Genomic DNA, 21,254 nt, shown 5'->3' with positions numbered 1-21,254 from the left:
TGAGAAACTTCTAAGCATTGAATTTCATGTACCGAAGTTGAAGTTTATAGAGATGGCAATACTGAAACAAAGTGACTGCATAAAGGCAGCTATGGTTTAAAAAATATCACTGCAGTTACCTTAACTATTACTTAATAATTAACAAGTTGCTTCATCCAAAGTGGCGGCCAACAGCTTTCCTATAGTGAAGGAAATAGGAGTCGGCTATTCAGCCTTTGAGCCTGGTTATTGGTTCTTGACCAATAAGTACCTCCCATTCTATTTACCCACCTACTCACCATATCCATGGATAGTCATTTGAACCAAAAAAATAATGTATTAAACTTCAAATAGCTCAGCATCCTTTGAGGGTGGAGTGAGGGAGGGAGAAAAAATTCTATTCACTGTCCTTTGTACGAAATAATGCTTTCTGATTTCAGTTCTGACTGGCTTGCTGGAAATCAATACAGACTAGGTTAGAAATTAGTTTACCCCGATATTTGGGCCTGGAGTTCACAATTCCTAACATGCACATATCTGTTCAGATAGAGGTGAGCAAAAGTCATGTACCCACCTCATCAGAGGCACTAGTTGGTACATCTCCAACACTGATCTCTGCCTCTTAACACTGTTGGCAGGCTCTGCACATACCTGGAGGGCTCAACAGCATTATCGGCAGCCTGCTCTCTCAAAGGCAGGGTAGCTCTTAAAGGGAAGCACTGCTGTGATGGAAATTCTCGGAAACTGAACACCAGGGCAAAGAGAAGTATCCATAATGACATGATGCTGGAGGCATTAGTGATGCAGGTGGGTACAAGGAGAGATGGTAGGGAGGTCAGAAGATCCTCAAGAACAACCCTTAGAAGGGATGTGGATAGGAGTGGGAATGCTCAGGGAAATGCTGGCTGCATTGGCTAGCCTGACATGCAGACTTATTGCTTGTTAAGGAGCCCAGCTCCAATTTGGTGCTCCATGCCATATTTGCTACCATTTCTGTAGCCTCTGCTCCATCTCCTAATCATGCTGCAGACACAGTGAGCTACATTTTTATGGGGCTGGGGAGACTCCATAGAGGGGCGAAAATGGCAGCTGGGCCCAGAGTCCAGGATTCCTGGCCCCATTTCCCCATGTTTTCGATTTGCAGCAGTGCCATTTATGAATGCAGGTTGGTTCAGGTTGTAAGCCCACAACCTTCACGCTGGACTAGCCAGCTCCATTGTGGGGATAGGCATGTCCTAGTCCTCCACAACATTCATGGACTCAGGCCAGCTTTTCAGAGTCATGGTTCACAGCACCTCAGCTGAAACATAGTCTAGTTGAGGGAACTTTTTGAATGCAAGTTCAAAAGGTCTTGCCTATGCCCCCATGCCAAGCAATGCCTCTACCCACCCCGTCCTACCCTCCATGCTTAGACTTTCCTATCTACCCATCCCTCCCCATGGCCTCCATACAACCATCATAATGAGACTTGGTTGAGAGCCAACATTATTTGATTGACAGCTCTGGCTCTGTCAATTTCACAAGAGTCATATGCTTATTTACACAAGATAAAGAGGTTTCAGGTACTTGCAGTTTCTGCTATTGAAACTTTAAAGGGTCTTGATGATTGACACATAGGAAAAAGCAATTTTTATGTTTATTTTAAACTTTTTAACACGTTCTAATGTCACTGTGGGGTTCATTGGTTCTACACAGTGTCTTGTGGATGGATGGGCATGGAGGGGGGCATGAGGGGTGAGAGCTACACAGCCTGTTTTTATTACAACTGGTATTAAGTATCAATGCATCGAGATGGGTCTTTTCAGCAGCCTGCCTCCACAGCCTGCAGTTCATGGCTGCCTCTGAACTCTTCCTAGGGACAGTGGGCCCAACTCTCGTTATCAACCACCCCACAACCACCACCCCCAAAGGCAAATCCCACCTTTGTGGGCATTTTCTCCCGAAGTGGGTGCAGCATAATGGGACATCGCCTGACTCCCGCCACTGGCCTGGAGGGTGAAAATCTAGCCCAGAAGCACTGGCCCTGCTTTTACTGTAACTGTTTGTTCACATCATTATACCTGAACAGCTATGCCTTTTGGACAGATTTAGTTCCCTTTCTACCTTCTCATGGTGCTTCCTGCCCTGTTGTTGGTTACAAAGTCTCCCTTACCGACTCCCAACAAACAGAGATTTGATCATTCTCCACAGGATCTGCTCCAGAACACCTTCTCCTTCACTGCCATCTTCACAAACCTTCCCTTGGCCAGAAAAAGATCTTGGAACACACTAGCATGGTGCCTGATGCAAGACAAAAACCAAAAAGGGAGATATGATGACAGGAAAGGTCACATCAATTGCATTTATATAAAGAGAAAAAAAATCCCTAACTAGAACTAAAATAATGACCAGGATTTTCCAGCCCCATCACAGCAGGTTTCAACCACGGCAAATACTGTGAACCATTCAAATGTCAGTTGACTTTGATGGGACTGGAAAATCCCGCTCAATGTTTCTTTAGGATTAACGATTTCATTTATCTGAAGAATATGGAAACTGACTTTGAACAGTATTCAGCTAATCTATCCCTTCACTGTGATAAAGAGAAAAACAAGAGAAGCCTCGAGTTGGGAAAGGAACATAATATAGATGTGAAAAAAGGAGACAGAACCAAGAGAAATCAGAAGCACAGTCATTTAGAGACATTCAAAAGGCCCAAAGGAGGGATTTATCAGAATATACGAATTAGGAGTAGGCCACTCTGTCCCTCGAGCCTGCTCCACCATTTAATGAGATCATGGCTGATCTGATTGGAACCTCAACTCCACATTCCTGCATAACCTTGATAACCTTTCAACTTCTTTATCAAGAATCTATCTAGCACTACCTTAAAAATATTCAAAAACTCTGCTTCCACTGCTCTCTAGGGAAGAGTGTTCCAAAGACACTCAGCCCTCAAGGGAAAAAACTCTCATTTGTTTTAAATGGGTGCCCACTTATTTTTAAAGTGGCCCCTAGTTCTAGATTCTCCCACAAGAGGAAATATCCTTTTCACACCGAACCGGTTAAGTCCCTCCAGGATCTTATATGTTTTAATCGTCACCTCTTACTCTTCTAAACCTCAGCAGATATAAACGTACTCTATCCAACCCTTACAAAGAACAACCTTCCCATTCTAGGTATTAGTCTAGTAAGCCATCTCTGAACTGCTTCCAACACCTTAACATCCTTCCTTAAATGAGATGGCCAATACTGTACACAGTACTCCAGATGTGGTCTCACCAAAGCCCTGTATAAGTGAAGCATAACCTCTACTTTTGTATTCAATTCCCCTCGCAATACAGAATCTTTACAGTGCAGAAGGAGGCCATTCGGCCCATCGAGTCTGAACAGGCTCACTGAAAGACCATTCTGCCTAATCCCACTGCCCTGCCTTTTCCTCGTAACCTTGCACATTCTCTCTTTGGAGATAGCAGTCCAATTCCCTTTTGAATACCTCAATTGAACCTGCTTCCACTTCCCTTTCAAGTTCGTTCCAGACTCTAAACACCTTTGGTGAAAAATGTTTTCCTCACATCACTTCTACTCCTTTTGCCCATTACTTTGAATGTGTCCTCTAGTTCTTGATGTTCTCGAGTGGGAACAGTTTCTCACCATTTACCCTGTCCATACTCCTCAGGATCTTGAATACCTTTATCAAGTCTCCTCTCAGCCTTTTCTCCAAGTAAAACAGTCCCAATCTCTCTAATCTATCCTTGTAGCTATAGTTCTTTATCCCTGGAATCATTCTTTTGAATCTCCTCTGTACTGTCTCCATACCTTCCTCAAGTATGGCACCCAGAACTGGACACAGTACTTCAAGATGAGCACTAACCAGTGTCTTACACAAGTTTAATATGACCTCCTTAATCTTGTACTCAATGCCCCTATTAATAAAACCTAGGATACTAAATGCTTTACCTACTATTAGCTTTCCTAATTACTTACTGTATCTGCATAGTAACCTTTAGTGATTCATGCTATAGGACACCTAGGTCCCAGGAAAGCAAGAACCAAATGGAAAGGGCATCTAAAAATGGAAAATCAAGCAGAAAGGAAATCAAATAAAATGGGGGAGGGGAGGCAGAAAAGTAAACCGATCACAAGCAGATTGCTGGAGTTTTTTTCTGCAGAGAAAAAAATCAGAGGTAGAAAAAAGGGAGAAAAAGGCAAAATAAAGTAATATTAAACATTTTACATGATACATTTTTTTGCTTCATTTCCTTAGTATCTTTGCTGTTCATGCATTACATGAAAAATCCACTAAGGATACAAGAATAATAATTACATGGAACTTACAATTTTGCTAATATACAAGAGCAAACAATATATATTTCTGTCACTGGGGAATCAACTTCTACGTTGAATCTCCCTTGCAGTGCATTTAACCACTGTTTTCAGGGCACTAACAATTAATTAAGCTCTTATTAATTAAAGTATTTCAACTTTACTAAGCCAAGTATCCCTTCAGTCAACTCTAGGATGGTTTCTATGCAGTGTGCTGTAACATTTTCAACATGTGCATTTTTAAAGCAAGATTATGGTACAATAGCCATTACAAACCATAATTCACAGAAATAACCTGAGTTGGAGAACAGCATTCTGATGAATTTACAATTTAATGCTATTATGCATACAAAGAGCAAACCATATCCCTTCTCACTGGGAAATCAATTTGCTTGTTGATTAACATACAGGCAGTTCATGTAAAAATGTATGCAGCCGGATTAATTTATTCGGCATGTCGTGGCTTCATTCGTCAAACTTTATGTTGTAACTTTTGTTGAACATAGCCTTGTGACAATTACCTATATAGTTTTACCAGCAAGTAAGTAGAGGTGCCTAGAGTGGCAAGACAATCATTGGATTAAGTTCATTATCATGCCCTCACCATTATTCATAGCATCATCCAACCATGGCCTATTAGAAATGGTAAGATAGTTGCAGAATATCCATGAATATCAGTATTGTAACTGCAAATTGTGAGGGTATTTGTATTCCTGAGTTGTTTTGGTTTTCCAGGCAGAGGCTGAGGACTACAATTCCCAGGATATTAGTGAGTTCCAGTGCAGAGCATGGCAAGACGACAGGTCACACATGTTCGATCCATCATTCCTCAGCTGTATTGGCAGGGCGCCTGCATGGTGGTGTGATGCAAACCAACAAACATGGGACCAAGGTGTGGCACGAAAAGTTAAGCCATGTAACGGAGTCGACAGCAGACGGAAAAGGGAGGTCAGTTCCACGCAGCTGAAGTGCTGCCCTTAGCTCCATGCTGCTGAGTGGGGCTAGGGCTCAGAGAAGCCCTGACAGCTGTTGGTAGCTCTATTCTGCTAGGAGTTGGGACACAAGGAAGCCCAGAAGCAGCATTTGCTTGGTACAGCTGGGGAGACTGCAGTTCAGAGAAACTCAGGGGCAGTGACAGCTCAGTTAAGGCAAAGGAAAACCCATGATTAGTGAAGATCTGCTCAGAGTAAATAGGAAGCTGGAATTAGGTGCTGGGGTGCAGACTTGTGAATCCAATCATAAGAGATTGAGCAACTCAATCAGTCATTAAGGGAGTCCAGATTGGAGTGGCTTTTGAGGGAAATAAACTGTATCCTCAAAAGAGAGGAGCCAAAATCCCTCATGAGGAAGACAGAGTTTAAAGGATTTTGTGACTTTCAGGTGATCCCTGACATCTAGGTGGGATGCTGAGAAATTTCAGAGATCTGTCTTGGTTGTGTCTGTCATTTAATGCGCAGTTTATCCTGTGTTTTGTACACAGTTTGTCTGTTAATTCATGCTTACCTCATGTTAATTCTGGATGTTACAAGTGTAAGATAGTACTGACTGCTTGCTTTGCTGACTTTTGTATAGTAACATTTATTCTGTTAGTTTTAAACTATGGAATCTTGTGGCTTTGTAAGTAACAGATTTCAAATTACATCTACTTCAAAAAAAGTTACTGGTCCCTAACCGGATTGTAAGAAAAATGAAGGTCTGGTCAGGGATCGTAACAATATGTACAAGTTAATTTTTTTTAAAAGTGAAGATAAATGTTTTTAAAATAATTTTTTGTACACAATACTTTCCTGAGTGTAACTAAGGAAAAGCATTAATAATCTAGTGCAAGCAAGAGTTTCCTATTCTATATAGTAACAAGGTCAGCTGAATAAATGGTTAATACAGTATAGAAACAACATTAAAAGCCTTAAGGATTCATATCCTCAAGACAGAGGATGTGCAGATTAAAATAAACTCCAATGCCTGCATTTGATATTTGCACTGAATTTACATTCATTTCTGACTTACTTTATACAAGTGCTGGTCACAATAGGTTTTCATCTCTCAAACTGCAAATCGGTATTAATGCCTTGTATACCAGTCTGATATGTTTCATATTCCAATCTACTCTTCAGATGACTATTCCAATATAAAAACCAAACTACTTTGCACTGCAGTAAAGGTAAGCGTTTGTGAATTTTCAGATGTAAAATGGATTGATATATCAGTTAAGTAAATGGTCTTCCCTCCAGTATAACTCCAGTAGGGCCTCCAAGATCCAGTTAAGGCATTTGGTCGATTTCTATCTGCACTGTATTACACCTCCATTTATACTACCCAATTTATTAATGATTGAAAGATGGCTATCACTAGGAAAATTTGCATCTCATTCTGCAAGGCCCAATGAGAGGCTTTTGAAATGCTGGTTCAGTCAGAGCAAAAATAAACAGTTTTGTTCTATTCATTCACATCAACTGTTTGACCTTACTCTGGCTGACGTTTGAGAATGAGTATGGTATGTATTTTGCCTTTAAAATGCATACAAGCAAAGACACATTATTTGTTAACCAACTATAAATAGGTAGATAAAAATACATCAAAATGAGGTACAAAAGGAGTAACTTGGAAATAGTAACATTACACCATTTTATCTTAATCTGATCATGATGTTAGTGTTGCCAACAAACTGCTGGCAGTGACAAGGAACAGACTGACTCTTCCCTACCCTCCACTACAAAGCCCTAGCTTAAAGATGATTGCAGAATAGCACCATGCCTCAACAGCATGCACCTAAATGCAAGCTATATGCCCTCATCAAAAAATGGTGAGACTGGAAAAAAATGACAAAATATGAGGCAGGAAGTGTTTTTCTAAACTATGTAGAAACTCAGTGGAGCTGAATGTGTAATAAAATGAACTAACTTACCATCTCGCAGATCACACCAAGGTGCTGCACAAGAACTTTTAAATTTTTAATTTAAAATTTAAGTTTTCCTTTTAACTTGTAAATGTATTTTCACTGAAAATTATAAACAAGTCCCACAGAAACAGTATAAAAGAAAATACAAAACACTGAATTGGGAGGAGATTGACCATTAATTAACATTTAGGACCTGTATAAATTCTCTTTTCCTTAATCCTTAGCACTAAGCCCCTATTCTTCCATATTGTTTTATTAGATAGTTGCCAAACTGCTTGTTTTAAGCTTCAGTCAGGAATAATCAGATGCAGAAAACAATTTTCCATGCATGATGTACTTCCTCCTCTCCTAGCTCCCCACAAGTATTATTTTTTCTCCTTACACCTCATTTGTTCCCTAAAATCTCAAAGGAAACCAAGTTCAAGTTTCCCCGATATTCAGAAAATAACTGATTGAGAGCCAGATGGAGCTTATTAAAATGCAGTGATCTCATGTCCCAAGTTATCTTTAACAATCTTCACAATCTCTTCAGCTATTCTGCCTGCTGACTAAAACTGGACATGTATTCTGCGTAGTTTTTCTTAATGCCAGCATTACTTGCTAGAAAATGCATATCTACTTAAACATACACCTCAAGCAAATTCTTCCTCTCACCAACTGCTGCATCCAACTTGACAATCAATGATCACTCTCAAATCACTTTTTGCTCAATCTTATTTAAAACTTGCACTCCGTAGTGTGCACTTGGCTATTTCAATGCGCCAATATGCATTCCTATACATTAATACACAGCCATCTCTTCTTGTTGAGATTTCTGTACATATTTTTGAACCATATTCTTCATAATAGAAAAGACTTGCAAGCAACTGCAAGAAACTGTTTATTAATTTAGGCATTATATATACTCATCTTCAAGACATCTTGAACAAGGATCTCAAAAAGCAAATTTAATACTAAAAATATACCCAGTGTCACTATTTAACTAATTTTGTTTTAGGTGGGCAATTCATTATCCAATTTACAAATTCAGCTTCAATTTAGTGACGTTTCACTTTAAGTATTTGTTTGGGACTTTAAATAGTTTATTTTGAAATTTGAAATACAATATTACCCCTTCTAAATGTAGCCAGCCAGCAATATCCAAAGAGATGCTCAGTAAATTTGATATCTCTGATCTCCCTCTTCAAGAGTTCACATTTACTTGCATCTGATGTCCTTCCATTATAATGGATTCAGTCCACACAACTCCCATAATAAAAATATCGAGATCAGCTTACACAATCTCAGGTACAGGTTACAAAGAAAAACAAAATTGCATCCCTTAGCTACATGCCCGGATCCAATGAATGTCAGACAACTTCTTCAATGACACAATTTGACACTGACGCTTCATGAATATTCAAGTGTTCTAGTTTGTTAATTGCTGACCATGGTTTTCTCCACAAACCTGAACACATCATCACTTTAATCAACATATCTGAGATGTAATTTCTGTCTAAAGAAAGGGTTAGATTTGGAAGTCCTGCTTTACAGTTAAACGTTCCCACTTGCTTACTGCCATCCTGTGTAGAGGGAGCAGAATGATAGCATAATTAAATCAGCAGCACATAGAACATTTTTAAAAGATGGCAGGTCATTCAAGGAAAAATAAGGTAAGTGGAATTATAAACATACAAGCAAGTTCCCTACCCAAATGAAATAAACTATCTATTGAAAATAACAGACATTTCTAGAGGCATTATATTGTAGCTTTTTTCTCTTCCATGACAGCAGAACAAATACTGAAAATGCACGTATTCCTTTATCATGTGTATAATGGAAATATTCCACTTGTGGCCCAAGCTGGTTCAGATGAATTTCTTTTTAATATTCAGTGATTCCCCAATGCACATTATATTCCATATTTAAAAAATGAAAACACTTAAATTATAAAATCATGCCTATAAAGAGCATTTCTCATATTGCATTTGCAATCCAGTTATCCTCACCAGTCTTGTGCTTAAAATTTTACATGGATGCATCACCTGAAGATATTGTGGGTGTACATAGGTCTCAACGTGAGAAAATATTAATGCATAACAGTTAACAGGGAGGTCAAGTGCATGCCTGAGAACAAATACATGGTGTATCTCAATTCAAAGAGTTACATTATGCACTAATACCTCAAAGCCATGTGAGGAATTAAAACTCAAACCCAAGGTGGTGTCTTGAATAACTCTCATAAAACATTTTTTAAAAATCTCACTCCCAATTTTGGAATTACTTTGAGCCTAATGTACACTTTGCTTATATTTCCAATTTTATCTTTTGAAACAGAAAATTGCAGTTTTCTTCAGAAAATAACTCATCTAAATATTTCACATCAATGTAGTTTAATTTGTCTGGCTGCTGACGTGACAAGTACTGAACATTAGGGATTACAAAGAAAACTCAATTTGCATAAAATGCCTAGAATGTTACCAAGATAAAGTATTTCTTGTCAAGTTCAAAAGTGTACTGAATAGAACTATAAAATTTCAGTGAGACACATGCAACTGCAATATAATAACGTTGTTAAGTCGAAACCTTTGGCTTAGCAGTGGTGCACAGCATTTGCATAGACAAAAAAAAGTCAACAGCACATTCAGCAACATTTTCACAGCAAGAGTATGTATTTGTGCAACATGAAATTCTTCATCGGGGTTGAGTAAACAATCAACAAAATCCACACAATTGGTTCTGAACTTAATTTTATGGGGAAAAAGTACCTCATGTCTCCAGGTCACTTTAAATAAATAGGCTTATCAGAATAGAATTACTGCCAGAGTTCAGGGTCTAAACTAGATTTGTAGTAGTGAACATTAGTGAAGAGATGAGAACATGTATGACCTCTGCAAACTCGAAAACAATAATTTGCCGACTCCATACTATATAGAGTAAAGTTTCTTTTAAAAAAAATCAGAAACAAAGACAATACTTTGGTGAACACTTTCCAAACACAACCCAACATCTCTATTTTGTTCCTTAGAGATTTTACTTCATTATAGTATTCAATCCTAATGCATTTTTTAGAGAATACCCATGCACTTGTTCTCATGATGGTTTTTGCCATCCATGATGCCCCTTATTCTTCAAACCCCAGTACACAACCTGTCATCTGTCCCTCAGCAACACAATTTGGCATAAAATTCTCTCTCAAAAGAACACATGTACAAGTATTTTGAAAACATTGACTATAGACTGTAAACGGCTATAATAAAATAAATCTAGAAGGAACAAACCGGAATCGGAAACGAGGAGATTTAGTGCCCTTGCTAGGAAACCGATATAAATTCAATTATTTTTAGATGCTGGTATAGTTCTTTCCCTGTTACACAGTTCTTACACAACCACATGCAGTACATTTATAGCTAAGGATGTACAGTTTGGGGGGGGGGGGGGGAAAAAAAGCTTTTTCTCTTAATATTAAAGTAAATTTAGCATTCATAGTTTATTGTTGTCCAACCACGCCAGTTCTGATTTCAACATGGCAAAACACATCAGCCTTTTTTGTTGCCAAAGATCAGACCTCAAACGTGACTTCTATTTGGTATCCAAACTTTCCATGATGCACGACAAACCAGAAGAGTCCAATCTGCAGGCTTCTCAGCAAAGTAATGCCCATGACTCCATCAGATACCTAGCATCATTCATCATCCTCCTCCTCATCTTCCTCACCATCTGAAAGAGAAGTGCATGGTCGTATCTGCCGATAACGATCCAACCATTTCTCCACCATTTGTGTAACCAATGGATGGTTGCGCCGACGGGAGCTCCTTTGCTGTGCAACGAGAACTCCACCCTCAGTGACACAACAGTCAAGCCATTCTCTTAGTAGCTTCTCCTGCTGGTCCTCGTTACCGATCTGTGAAGAAAATTTCAGCTATTTCAATAAATTTATAACTTAACAACAATAGGGTTGCCAATGATGCCCTGAATCACTCATCAAGTCTCAAATCTAATGCAACAAAATACTAAATTATAAGATGAGGTTTAATGTCCAAGTGACACTAACTTCATTTAATTATAACATTTATAAACTTCTAATATTAAACAAAAACAAATTGATTCATGTCAGAACACTGGTCTTCTTGAAGCTGTTTCTTTCTCAACAACCTTTCCCTGTTATGCCACCAAAATCATGACCTGGTAAGGCAAGGTTAATCTTTAGATCTTTATAATTCAGCTAGATTTAAAAAACCTTTTCGCCCTGTTTTTAGTTAATCAAATATCTCATTTGGAGAAGGAAAAGTTGTTCCTACTTTCAAAATAGAGGGAAAATGAGGAAGTTTTACATTGAAAAAAGGATACAAGTGGAATAGATCACACTAGCTATAAAAGACTGAAATTAAAGTTAAAATAAACTAGTTTCAAAGCAAACTAGTTACTTAATTTAACCTTGTCTATGATTATTGCAGTAAAGTTGTTCCAGAAAGAATAGCAAATACTTTGGTGTTTTTCAACATTAAAATTTATGCATCTCAAATGCACTGTACGCCTACATTGCCAATCTCATTCATTTTTAAAATCACATTCAGCTTATGATTATTCATTAAAATTCTCCATAAAAACAAATTATCTATTACTCACTAACTGAATCCTATATATAGTTATGATACTTACAACAACCCAAAGTAATAGAACATGAACAAATGAACAACTGCATAAATTGACATAAAATTTTCGGATTATCTGAAGCATTTTAAAACTACAGTGATCTGGGTTAACAAAAACTGAAAGAAAAATGGAATGTGGTGCACTTTTGGATATTAAAACAGCCACCAAACCTGCACGTACCTCATGAGCCGAAAGGAAGTGAATGTGCAATAGCTTCCTCTCACTGTCCACCAGTGGCAAGAAGGTAATGTTGACATCATCATCTGTATTTAGGTTGGCGCCAGCACCTCGATTGTCATAGCCAACATTTTCCATAGCGACCAGTGCAGAAAAATGGCCCCTTGTATACCCCAGAGCTATAGGGCTTTTCCAACAGAAACTCTGCTCCCATAGCAAAGGCAAGTACACACCTGAGGAGGAGCAGAGAGTCATATTAGTAGATAAATTTGAATTCAATATTAACTGTAATCTAATAAGATCCATCATAAATACAGGATTAATTAGTCTATAATGTCATGCATTCATACTCCTGTTTTTGGCCACTATTAACATTTGCTATCCTTCATTATAACCATGTATCTATGCAACTTTTAAAATGCTTGTTGATCTCCTGGAGAATTCTAGGGTGCACCATCTATTCATATTTCCATGATAATGTGCTTCATTGCTTTCCTCACAATATACACATTTTGAAATAATTTGTGAATAATAAAACATTTGCAATTTCCAAAATTGCCCCCACACATCTTTTCAAAGTGCCTAACTGCTCTTTAACACTCCTACTTACATAGCTGGAAAAATTCACAGGGCACAAGGTTAAATTCTTAACGGGCAGGGTGGTGCTGGAAGGGAAGGATGCAAATATAACTAGATGATTATAATCAGGTTAAATAAGCTAATCAAAATTTCAGCCCTAATTTTGTGAATCTTACCCAATTATAGTTATACCATCTGTTCTCAGGGGCTAAACTACATATTTGAAAAATCTTGTTCTAGGCTGGACAAACAACGTGCTTGAAATCTTTGTTCCACAGAATTGATGCAAAGATTAATAGTATCCAAACTACCAACCACACATTTCAAAAACTTTGATTAATTGGAGAACTGTGTGTGCGTCTGCTGAGTATAAAGTAGTAAGAGGTGTATATGAATTAAGCATTAGACAAAGCAATTATCCAAATGTTCTGCAAAAATTAGAGGAACATCGGAAGGAAACATAGGAGTAGGCCATTCGGCCCTTCAAGCTTGCTCTGCCATTCAGTAAGATCATGGCTGATCTGGTTGTGGTCTCAACTTCACTTTCCTGTCTGCCCCCCATAACCCTCGACTCCCTTGTTTTATCAAAAGCTGTCTTAACTCTGCCTTGAATAAATTCAATGACCTCTAGGGAAGAGTATTCCACATACTGACAATGCTCAGGAAAAAATTCTCTTCTCAGCCTTAAAAAGGAGACCTCTTGTTGTTAAACTGTGTCCACAACTTCTAGTCTCCCCCATGAGTAGAAACGCCCTTGCAGTATCTACCCTGTCAAGTCCACTCAGGATATATGTTTCAATAAGATCGCTTCTCATTCTTCTAAACTCCAATGGGTATAGGCTCAACCTGTTCAACCTTTCTTCCTAGGATAAGCCCAGGAATAAGTCAAATGAACCATCTCTGAACTGCTTCCATTGCAATTATATCCTTTTTTAAATAAGGTGGTCAAAACTGTACATAGTATTCCAGATGTGGTCTCGCCAATGCCCTGTACACCTGCAGTAAGACTTCCCTACTTTTATATTCCATTCCCCTTGCAATAAATGTCAACATTCCATTTGCCTTCTTAATTGCTTGTTGTACCTGCATACTAACTTTTTGTGCCTGTCATATCAGGATACCCAGATCCCTCTGTACCACCGAGTTCTGCAACCTTCCTCCATTTAAATAGTGTACTGTTTTTCCATTCTCCCTGCCAAAGTGGACAAGTTCACATTTTCACACATTATACTCGATCTGTCAAATTTTTGCCCAATCCCTTTACCTGTCCATATCCCTTTGCAGACTCTCTACCTCTTCTTGACAACTTACTTTCCTACCTATCTTTGTCACATAAGCAAATTTAGCTACCATACATTCAGTCCCTTCATCTAAATCATTGATGTAGATTGTAAATAGTTGAGGCCCTAGCACATCTCTTGTCCCACTAAACTTGACAACTTAAATATACAACCTATTACACTACAGACTAATCCTATTGTCATTTTTGTATTAAAAATTATTATCCAGCATTACAAATAAGGAAACGTTTAATTAAGCCAACTTTCTACAATTCTGTTGTTCTTTTAACTAATCTACAATATTCTTTGGAAATTACTATGGAGTTGGGAGTTGTCTAGGTTTGTAAATTAGTGAGGGATGTGAATAATGGGAAATTATGCTGAAGCACTGCTAAAATTGGTCAATTCTCAAAAGGGAGCCTTGAGGCAGCATCTGAATAAGAGCTTGGCCAAGGAGCCAGTACAGTCAACATTCATTGTTTTAATCAAACAAAAACAAAAATTGCTGGAAAAGCTCAGGTCTGACAGCATCTGTGGAGGGAAAGACAGGGTTAACGTTTCGAGTCCAGATGACTCTTCTTCAGAACTAAAGAGAAGTAGAAATGTGGTGAATATATACTGTTTAAGGGGGGTGGGACAGATGAAGCTGGATAGAAGGCCAGTGATAGGTGGAGGCAAAGGAGAGATTGCAAAAGGTGTCATAAACAAAACGTCGAAGGGGTGTTGATGATGGTGATACCGGCTAACGGAGGTGTTAATGGTGACATTAAGAGTAGAAAGCAGGATGAGCAAGTGACAGATGGCCCTCGTGGGGGTGGAGATGGTGTGGCAGAATAGATCAAAATAGACTAAAAGGTGACGATAAAACAATAAATGGAAATAAATTTTTAAAATAATAATAGATGGAAAAAATGTATATATAAAAATTAATAAATATTTGAAAAAAGGGGATCAAAAAGGGGTGAGGATGGAGGAGAGAGTTCATGATCTGAAGTTGTTGAACTCAGTGTTAAGTCTGGAAGGCTGTAAAGTGCCTAATTGGAAGATGAGGTGCTGTTCCTCCAGTTTGCGCTGAACTTCACTGGAACATTGCAGCAGGTCTAGGATGGACATGTGGGCATGAGAGCAGGATGGGGTGTTGAAATGGCAAGCGACAGGGAAGTCTGGGTCATGCTTGCGGACAGGCCAAAGCCGTTCCGCTAAGCGGTCACCTAGTCTGCGTTTGGTCTCTCCAATGTAGAGACGACCGCAGTGGGAGCAGCGAATGCAGTAGATCAAATTGAGGGAAGTGCAAGACCTATGCATGCCATGTAGTAAGAATGCAGGAGGAGCTAGAGTGGATTTCTCCCAAGCAATGCCAAATTTCCAGATACTGTCCACCTAGGCGAGTGGGAACAGGAAATTGAGTAGTGACCCATTCCACTATTTTTGCCTCAAGAATCATCCAGCATCACTTCATTATCAGCCTCCCAATGGTAGAAATTTCATTTGAATCAGAAGGTCATGAATTCAAACCCTACTCCAGAGATTGAAGCACGTAACCTGAGCTACTCTACTTAAAGTTAAGATAACAGTGCTTGAAGCAGCTCTTGGAATAGGTTTGGACAAGTTGACTTTGATATTTTTAAATTACTTACCTTGAAATCGTGTATACCCTAGAGTCTCACCACGAAAACTCTTGTAGTACTTCACTCCATAGACTATAATTGGTCGGCGAAGAATGTGGGCTAGAACAAAGATGTGGGTCTGCTCTAGACTGGCTCCGGGCTGCAATGAGTCAAAATAATGCAATGTGTTAAATCTTCAAATCAAAAATTGATTTTTCTTTTGAATAAGATGGACAAGACATATATAGTTTAAATAAAAGCAAAATACTGCAGATGCTGGAAATCTGATATAAAAACAAAAGTGGAAAAACTCAGCAGGTTTGGCAGTATCTGTGGAGAGAGAAACAGTTAACATTTTGAGTCTGTATGACTTCTTCAGAGCTAATGAGAAGTAGAAATGTGATGGATTTTATACTGTTTAAGAGGGGGTGGAGCAAAATAGAAGGTCAGGGATAGATGGGAGCTCAGAAGAGATTGTCTTGTGCCCATGACATCTTTGTTAAAGTGAGTGTTAGTTAAAGACTAAAGAAGGCGCTGATAGTGGCATAAAGGTAAGATAGCAGAATGTGTTAATAGCTGAACAAGGGTTAGCACCCCATGAAAGCACAACATAGAAAGTGACAGATGGCCCTGTGGAGAATTGGGTCGTTAACACTACCATTAACACTCCCTTTTTGTCTTGTGTCCATGACATCTTTGTCAATCTCTCCTGAGCTCCCACCTATCCCAACTTCCTATTTTACACCACCTGTTCGACCCTTCTTAAACAGTATAAAATTCATCACATTCCCACTTTAGCTCTGAAGAAGTCATACAGGCTTGAAACGTTAACTCTCTCTCTCTCCACAGATGCTGCCAGACCTGCTGAGTTTTTCCAGCATTTTCTGTTTTTATATATAGTTTGAAAGTTTCCAACATACCCATTTTAGATTAAAATATAGATTTAAGCACTGAAATAATTTACAGGGTGTGGTGAAACATTATTATAATCCAGCTACAATCAGAACTTTATGCAGATGTAACATACAAATTTCTCAGAAGGTTCTCGGGATTTAAAAAGAATGTAGAAATTTTGTCAAAAAGTTGTGTCCTATTTCCCTGACTTCTGAAACCTATTTTTTCTTGTTTGGCAGTCCCTCTTGATCAGGAAGCAGCATTGCTACTCTTGCAACAAACATACACTAAATATAAATTTACACCATTAGCAGACATTACTTCTTGTTAATCTATTGAGGATTATTTTTGTAATCCTTCATGACCATGTCATCATAAATCAATTGCATGAAATGTCCAAGCTGTCAGTAACACCTGTTTTGAAGTGAAAAACCTTCCACTGACAACAACACATGGCAACACGCCAGACCTCATTTCACTCATTTAAAACGACACTGCAGCAAGTATTAATGGATACTTGGGGTGGTAGAAAGATCACAAAATAAACAGTTTGGTTTTGGAAATCTGATATCAGTTGTTGAGATCTTAACCAATAGATACAGTCAAACAATTTGTACTCAATGGGTACCTCTGGCACAAGGCACTCTTAGCTTTTCATTTGTGATTTAGGATGCCATCCAGCCACTTGATGAAATGTCAGAATCATTCGACCTATTCATCACAGGTTATAGAAGACAATTCATATTAAATTCATATATATTTGTAGTGAGTAAAGCAAGGACATTACCATGCATCAACTGTGACAGCCTGGGGATGTCCTTCAAGACACCTGGTGTGAATAAACAAAGTGAAGACAAAGCTACCCCTCCAACCACTAAGTTAATACTGTAGAAAATAGCCACAGGCCACAACTTTATTTTGAGGTAGATCACTTGTTAAAATAATAAATTAACTCATCAATAAGATTACCTGGTAGTCGCTTCAGGGTTTCCATTATATTCTACATAACAGAATCGGAATTCTTCTTTGGAACTGCAAATTAACCCTCAATCATACCTTCCATAATCTTTGGAATAAATGATTTTTAATAGCACATAATTTTCTGTCAAAGTAACAGCAAGGCTAATGACGCTCGCTGTTTTTTGAGCTAATGCTTCAACTTGAGAAAGCATTAGCTTTGCAAACACATCTTTTTATCTGCTTCACCATTGAAAGGCATGAAATTTCTGTACTTGCACGGTAGGTATGAACTGAATTCATCACAAAGTTAAGTTGTCATTTCAAGCCTAAGCACCCTTCTAATGATGTGATTACTGTTAATGACTACCAAGCAACCACTCAATAACTGAAAACTGACTACTGCATGTATGAATCTCATCCTTCAGGTATTGGAGATTTTAAAAATTGTAAAATTTTACATTTACTTTTGAATTTTCCTTTGCCACTTCTTTCCTCCCTTAATCCAATCTTCCTTTTCAGTAAACTTTCCCTCATCTTTCTCAACCTGCCTGTGGCCTTTGACACAGTTTTCTACACCATTCTCCTCCAATGCCTTGCCAATGTTTCTCAGTTGGCTGGGACTTCTCTCACCTGGTTCAATTCTTACCTATCTAATTGCAGCCAAAGAATCACTTGCAATTTTTCTCCCAGCTCATGCACTGTTACATCTGTATCCAGGGGTCTATCTTTGACCCCCTCCCATTTCTGCTCCTGACATCATCCGAAGGCACAGTATTAGTTTTCACAAGTACACAGACAACACCCAGCTCTACCTCACCACCACCACCTCACCAACACCACCTCTCTCAAGTTCTCCTTTATTGCAGGATTATCAGACTTATACAATATCTAGGACTGGATGAATAGAAATGTCCTCCAATTAAATGTTGGAAAGATTGAAGCCATTGTTTACAGTGCCCTCTCCTAATTCCATTCCCCAGCTACTGACTCCATCGCTCTCCCAGCAACAGTTTGTTCACAACCTTGGTGTCATGCTCGACCACAAGGTGAGCTTCCAACCTCATGTTCGTCCATCGCCAAGACAGCCCATTTCCACTTTTCCGACTTTGACCCCATCTCTGTTCACCTGCTGCCGAAACTCTCATTTATATCTTCATTACCTCTAGACTTGACTATTCCAACGCACTCTTAGTTGGTTTCTCTCTCATTCTACACTCTAAACTTGAGGTCATCCAAAACTCTGCTGCCCATGTTTTAAACTTGCACCAAGTTCCATTCCCCTGTAACCCTTGCACTTGCTGACCTACATTGGCTCCCAGTCAAGCAATATATTGATTTCAAAATTCTCATCCTTGGTTTCAAATCCTTCCATGGCCTCTCCCATCCCTATATCTGTAATCCCTTCCAACTCTACAACTCTTGAGACATCTGTACTCCTCCAATTCTGGCCTCTTGTGCATCCCTGATTTTAAGCACTCCACCACTGGTGGCTGTGCCTTCAGTTACTTAGGCCCCAGTATCTGGAATTCCATTGTTACACCTTTCTGCCTCTCTATCTCGCTCTCCCTTCTCTAAGAGATCCTTAAAACCTACCTCTTTGATCAAGCTTTTGGTCACCTGACCTAATATCTCCTTGTGTAGCTCGTTCATACTTTGTCTTGATGCTCCTGTGAAGCATTATATAACGCCTTTAACATAAGTTGTTTTCTGTACTTGTTTCTGTTCTCCTGCAGTGCATGATCAACTTAAATGAATTTTAAATTGGAATATATAAACGGAGGATCCAGAGAATTCTCCATAGAATTGCATTACTACACATGAAATTACTAAAGACAGGTGATCATGAAGCTTTATTTTACCACCACACCTAGTAAATAACTAAATCTCAAGTGCTGAATTCTTAAAAGTCACTACTTTATTAAGTTATGTGCTGAAATAGAGATTAATTTGGTAGGAGCGATTTTGCAAGCGCACAGAAATAAACAAATACGTGTCCAATTCAGCAATACACTTTTAAAGGTAGTTGTATGAAACCACATGATCCAGTTAAAGGTACTGAGATCCAGTCTTTTGAAAACCCACATTAGGGTTTCCTGAATTTTTTTTTTACACTTGCCATCCAAGAACAACAAAATACAATTCAAGTTAAGGAATATACAATTATTTAATAATGTTAGCCAAAGTTTTGGTCAAATTTATTTGGACATGGCTAAGCAACCATAAATTTAAGCCTCTGCCCAGCCATGCGGAATACTGAAATTAGAACATTGAAATGAATGCGTCCACAAAGTTTGAAGATCAACTGAAATACTGTTTAAACATTAACTGACCCATTGATACTAAAACTACCCTGATAAGTGACGGTTCAATTACAAAGAATCCTTCTTTGTTTAACACTTAGTTCCATTAACATGCTAGCATTAAATTTCATGAATAGCAGCACTCCAGAGGTACAGTTCATTGGCTGTTTCTGTCTATGTTCTTTTAACTAGAACCTCCAAATTTTGGTGAGTGAGTAATGGGTCAGATTGCCTGAAGTATTAATCAAGAAAAGTATTAATTTTATAATTCTCATACTTGGTTTCAAATCACTCCATGGCCTCTCTCCTCCCTATATCTATAAAACAATGTTAAGCATTCAGCAGAAAAATTTGGAAATTAAATTATTTTTTATTCTTTCATGGGATGCGGGTGCTGGCAAGGCCAGCATTTGTTGCACATCCATAATTGCCCATGTTCATTAGTCCATTTCAGTGGATAATGAAGAGTCAAAGATATTGCTGTGTGACTGGAGTCATATGTAAGGACAGCATATTTCCTTCCCTAAAGGACATTGGTGAACTAGGTGGATTTTACCGATGTTTCATGGTCAATTATTGACTAGCTTTCAATTCCAGATTTTTTATTAATGGTTTGAATTTAAATTCCACCTGCTGCTGTGGTGGGATTTGAATCCATACCTCTGGAGCGCTAAGATAAAAGCAAAATACTGTGGATGCTGGAAATCTGAAATGAAAATGCTGGAAAAACTCTGCAGCACTAGCCTGGGCCTCTGGATTACGATAGCAGCGACATTACCACTGCACCACCATCTCCGCTGCTTGTTATGAAACCCAACTTACCTTAGTGTCGAGCTCAGAGGTTGGGAACTTTAGCTTCCAACGGATTCAGATTTTATGCACATGTACAGGCTGGGAGCGTGCTGCATTTGCAGTTCTACATCTTTACGTACTTTGGACCCAGGGCAGGCCCCACTTGCCTGCACATAAAGAGAAAAGAGTGGGAAACACCCAGGTCAAGTGACCAGGTGCGGGCCGCCATAGTGTCCCAGGCAGGGACAAGGGAGGTGGACAGGCAGATGTCCCAAACAGGGGAGAGAGAACTGGGAGAGATCCAAAAGAAAGTCCCAGATAAGAGACAAAGGCAAGGGATGAAACAGGCCCCAGTTAAGGAAATAAAAAGAGGAGCAGAGAAACAGGCTCCAAATTAGAGAAAGGGCTGCGGGGAGCAGATTTTAATTGAGGAGGTCTCAGGAGAAGCCTTGGTAACTGAAGAGGCCATTGGGGCAGTAGGGCTCTGCGTGGTGCAGCCAAAAGATCTGAAGTTGTGCCTGTAATTTGGTGTTTGGACATACTCGGGAATTCAAGGGAACAGAATCTCAAAGGAGAGACTGAAACTCTGCGAGGTGGACCAATGTCAATGCTGTCCGAGTTTGGTAATTGAAGGGGGCGCGAGAGAAGTCCTGAAGATCCAAGACAGCAGTGGAAGGTTCATGACTCCATGCTGCAGACTGTTGCGGCAGAGGTACGTCTGGAGCAGTAACATTCTGCTTGGCATGGCTGAAGAGCTGAAATTGTTCTTGAGTTGGTGCTGGAGAGTAGACTCAGGAATCCAGGGGAATAGAATCTCAGGAGACAAGAATGAAACCTGTAAGGTGAG

At 39.0% G+C, this 21,254-nt stretch overlaps 1 protein-coding gene across 2 annotated transcripts in view; it reads right to left on the bottom strand.

The window, feature by feature from the left end:
• Positions 1-9,025: 9,025 nt before the first annotated feature.
• Positions 9,026-21,254, bottom strand: part of LOC144694437 (ubiquitin thioesterase ZRANB1) — a 92,590-nt gene continuing 80,361 nt past the window's right edge. For both annotated transcript variants that reach the window (XM_078564848.1, XM_078564849.1), the window contains 3 exons: positions 15,492-15,621; positions 11,999-12,228; positions 9,026-11,066 (listed from right to left, as the gene is read on the bottom strand). In XM_078564848.1, the coding sequence (XP_078420974.1) occupies positions 10,848-11,066; positions 11,999-12,228; positions 15,492-15,621 (579 nt within the window). In that variant the 3' untranslated portion in view covers positions 9,026-10,847. The remainder of the gene's footprint in view (positions 11,067-11,998; positions 12,229-15,491; positions 15,622-21,254) is intronic.

The sequence above is a fragment of the Cetorhinus maximus genome, chromosome 20, assembly GCF_964194155.1.
Source record: "Cetorhinus maximus chromosome 20, sCetMax3.hap1.1, whole genome shotgun sequence".
Taxonomy (NCBI): Eukaryota; Metazoa; Chordata; class Chondrichthyes; order Lamniformes; family Cetorhinidae; genus Cetorhinus; species Cetorhinus maximus.
The sequence above is the reverse complement of the archived record's forward strand: the minus strand, read 5'-3'. Positions and strand labels throughout refer to the sequence as shown.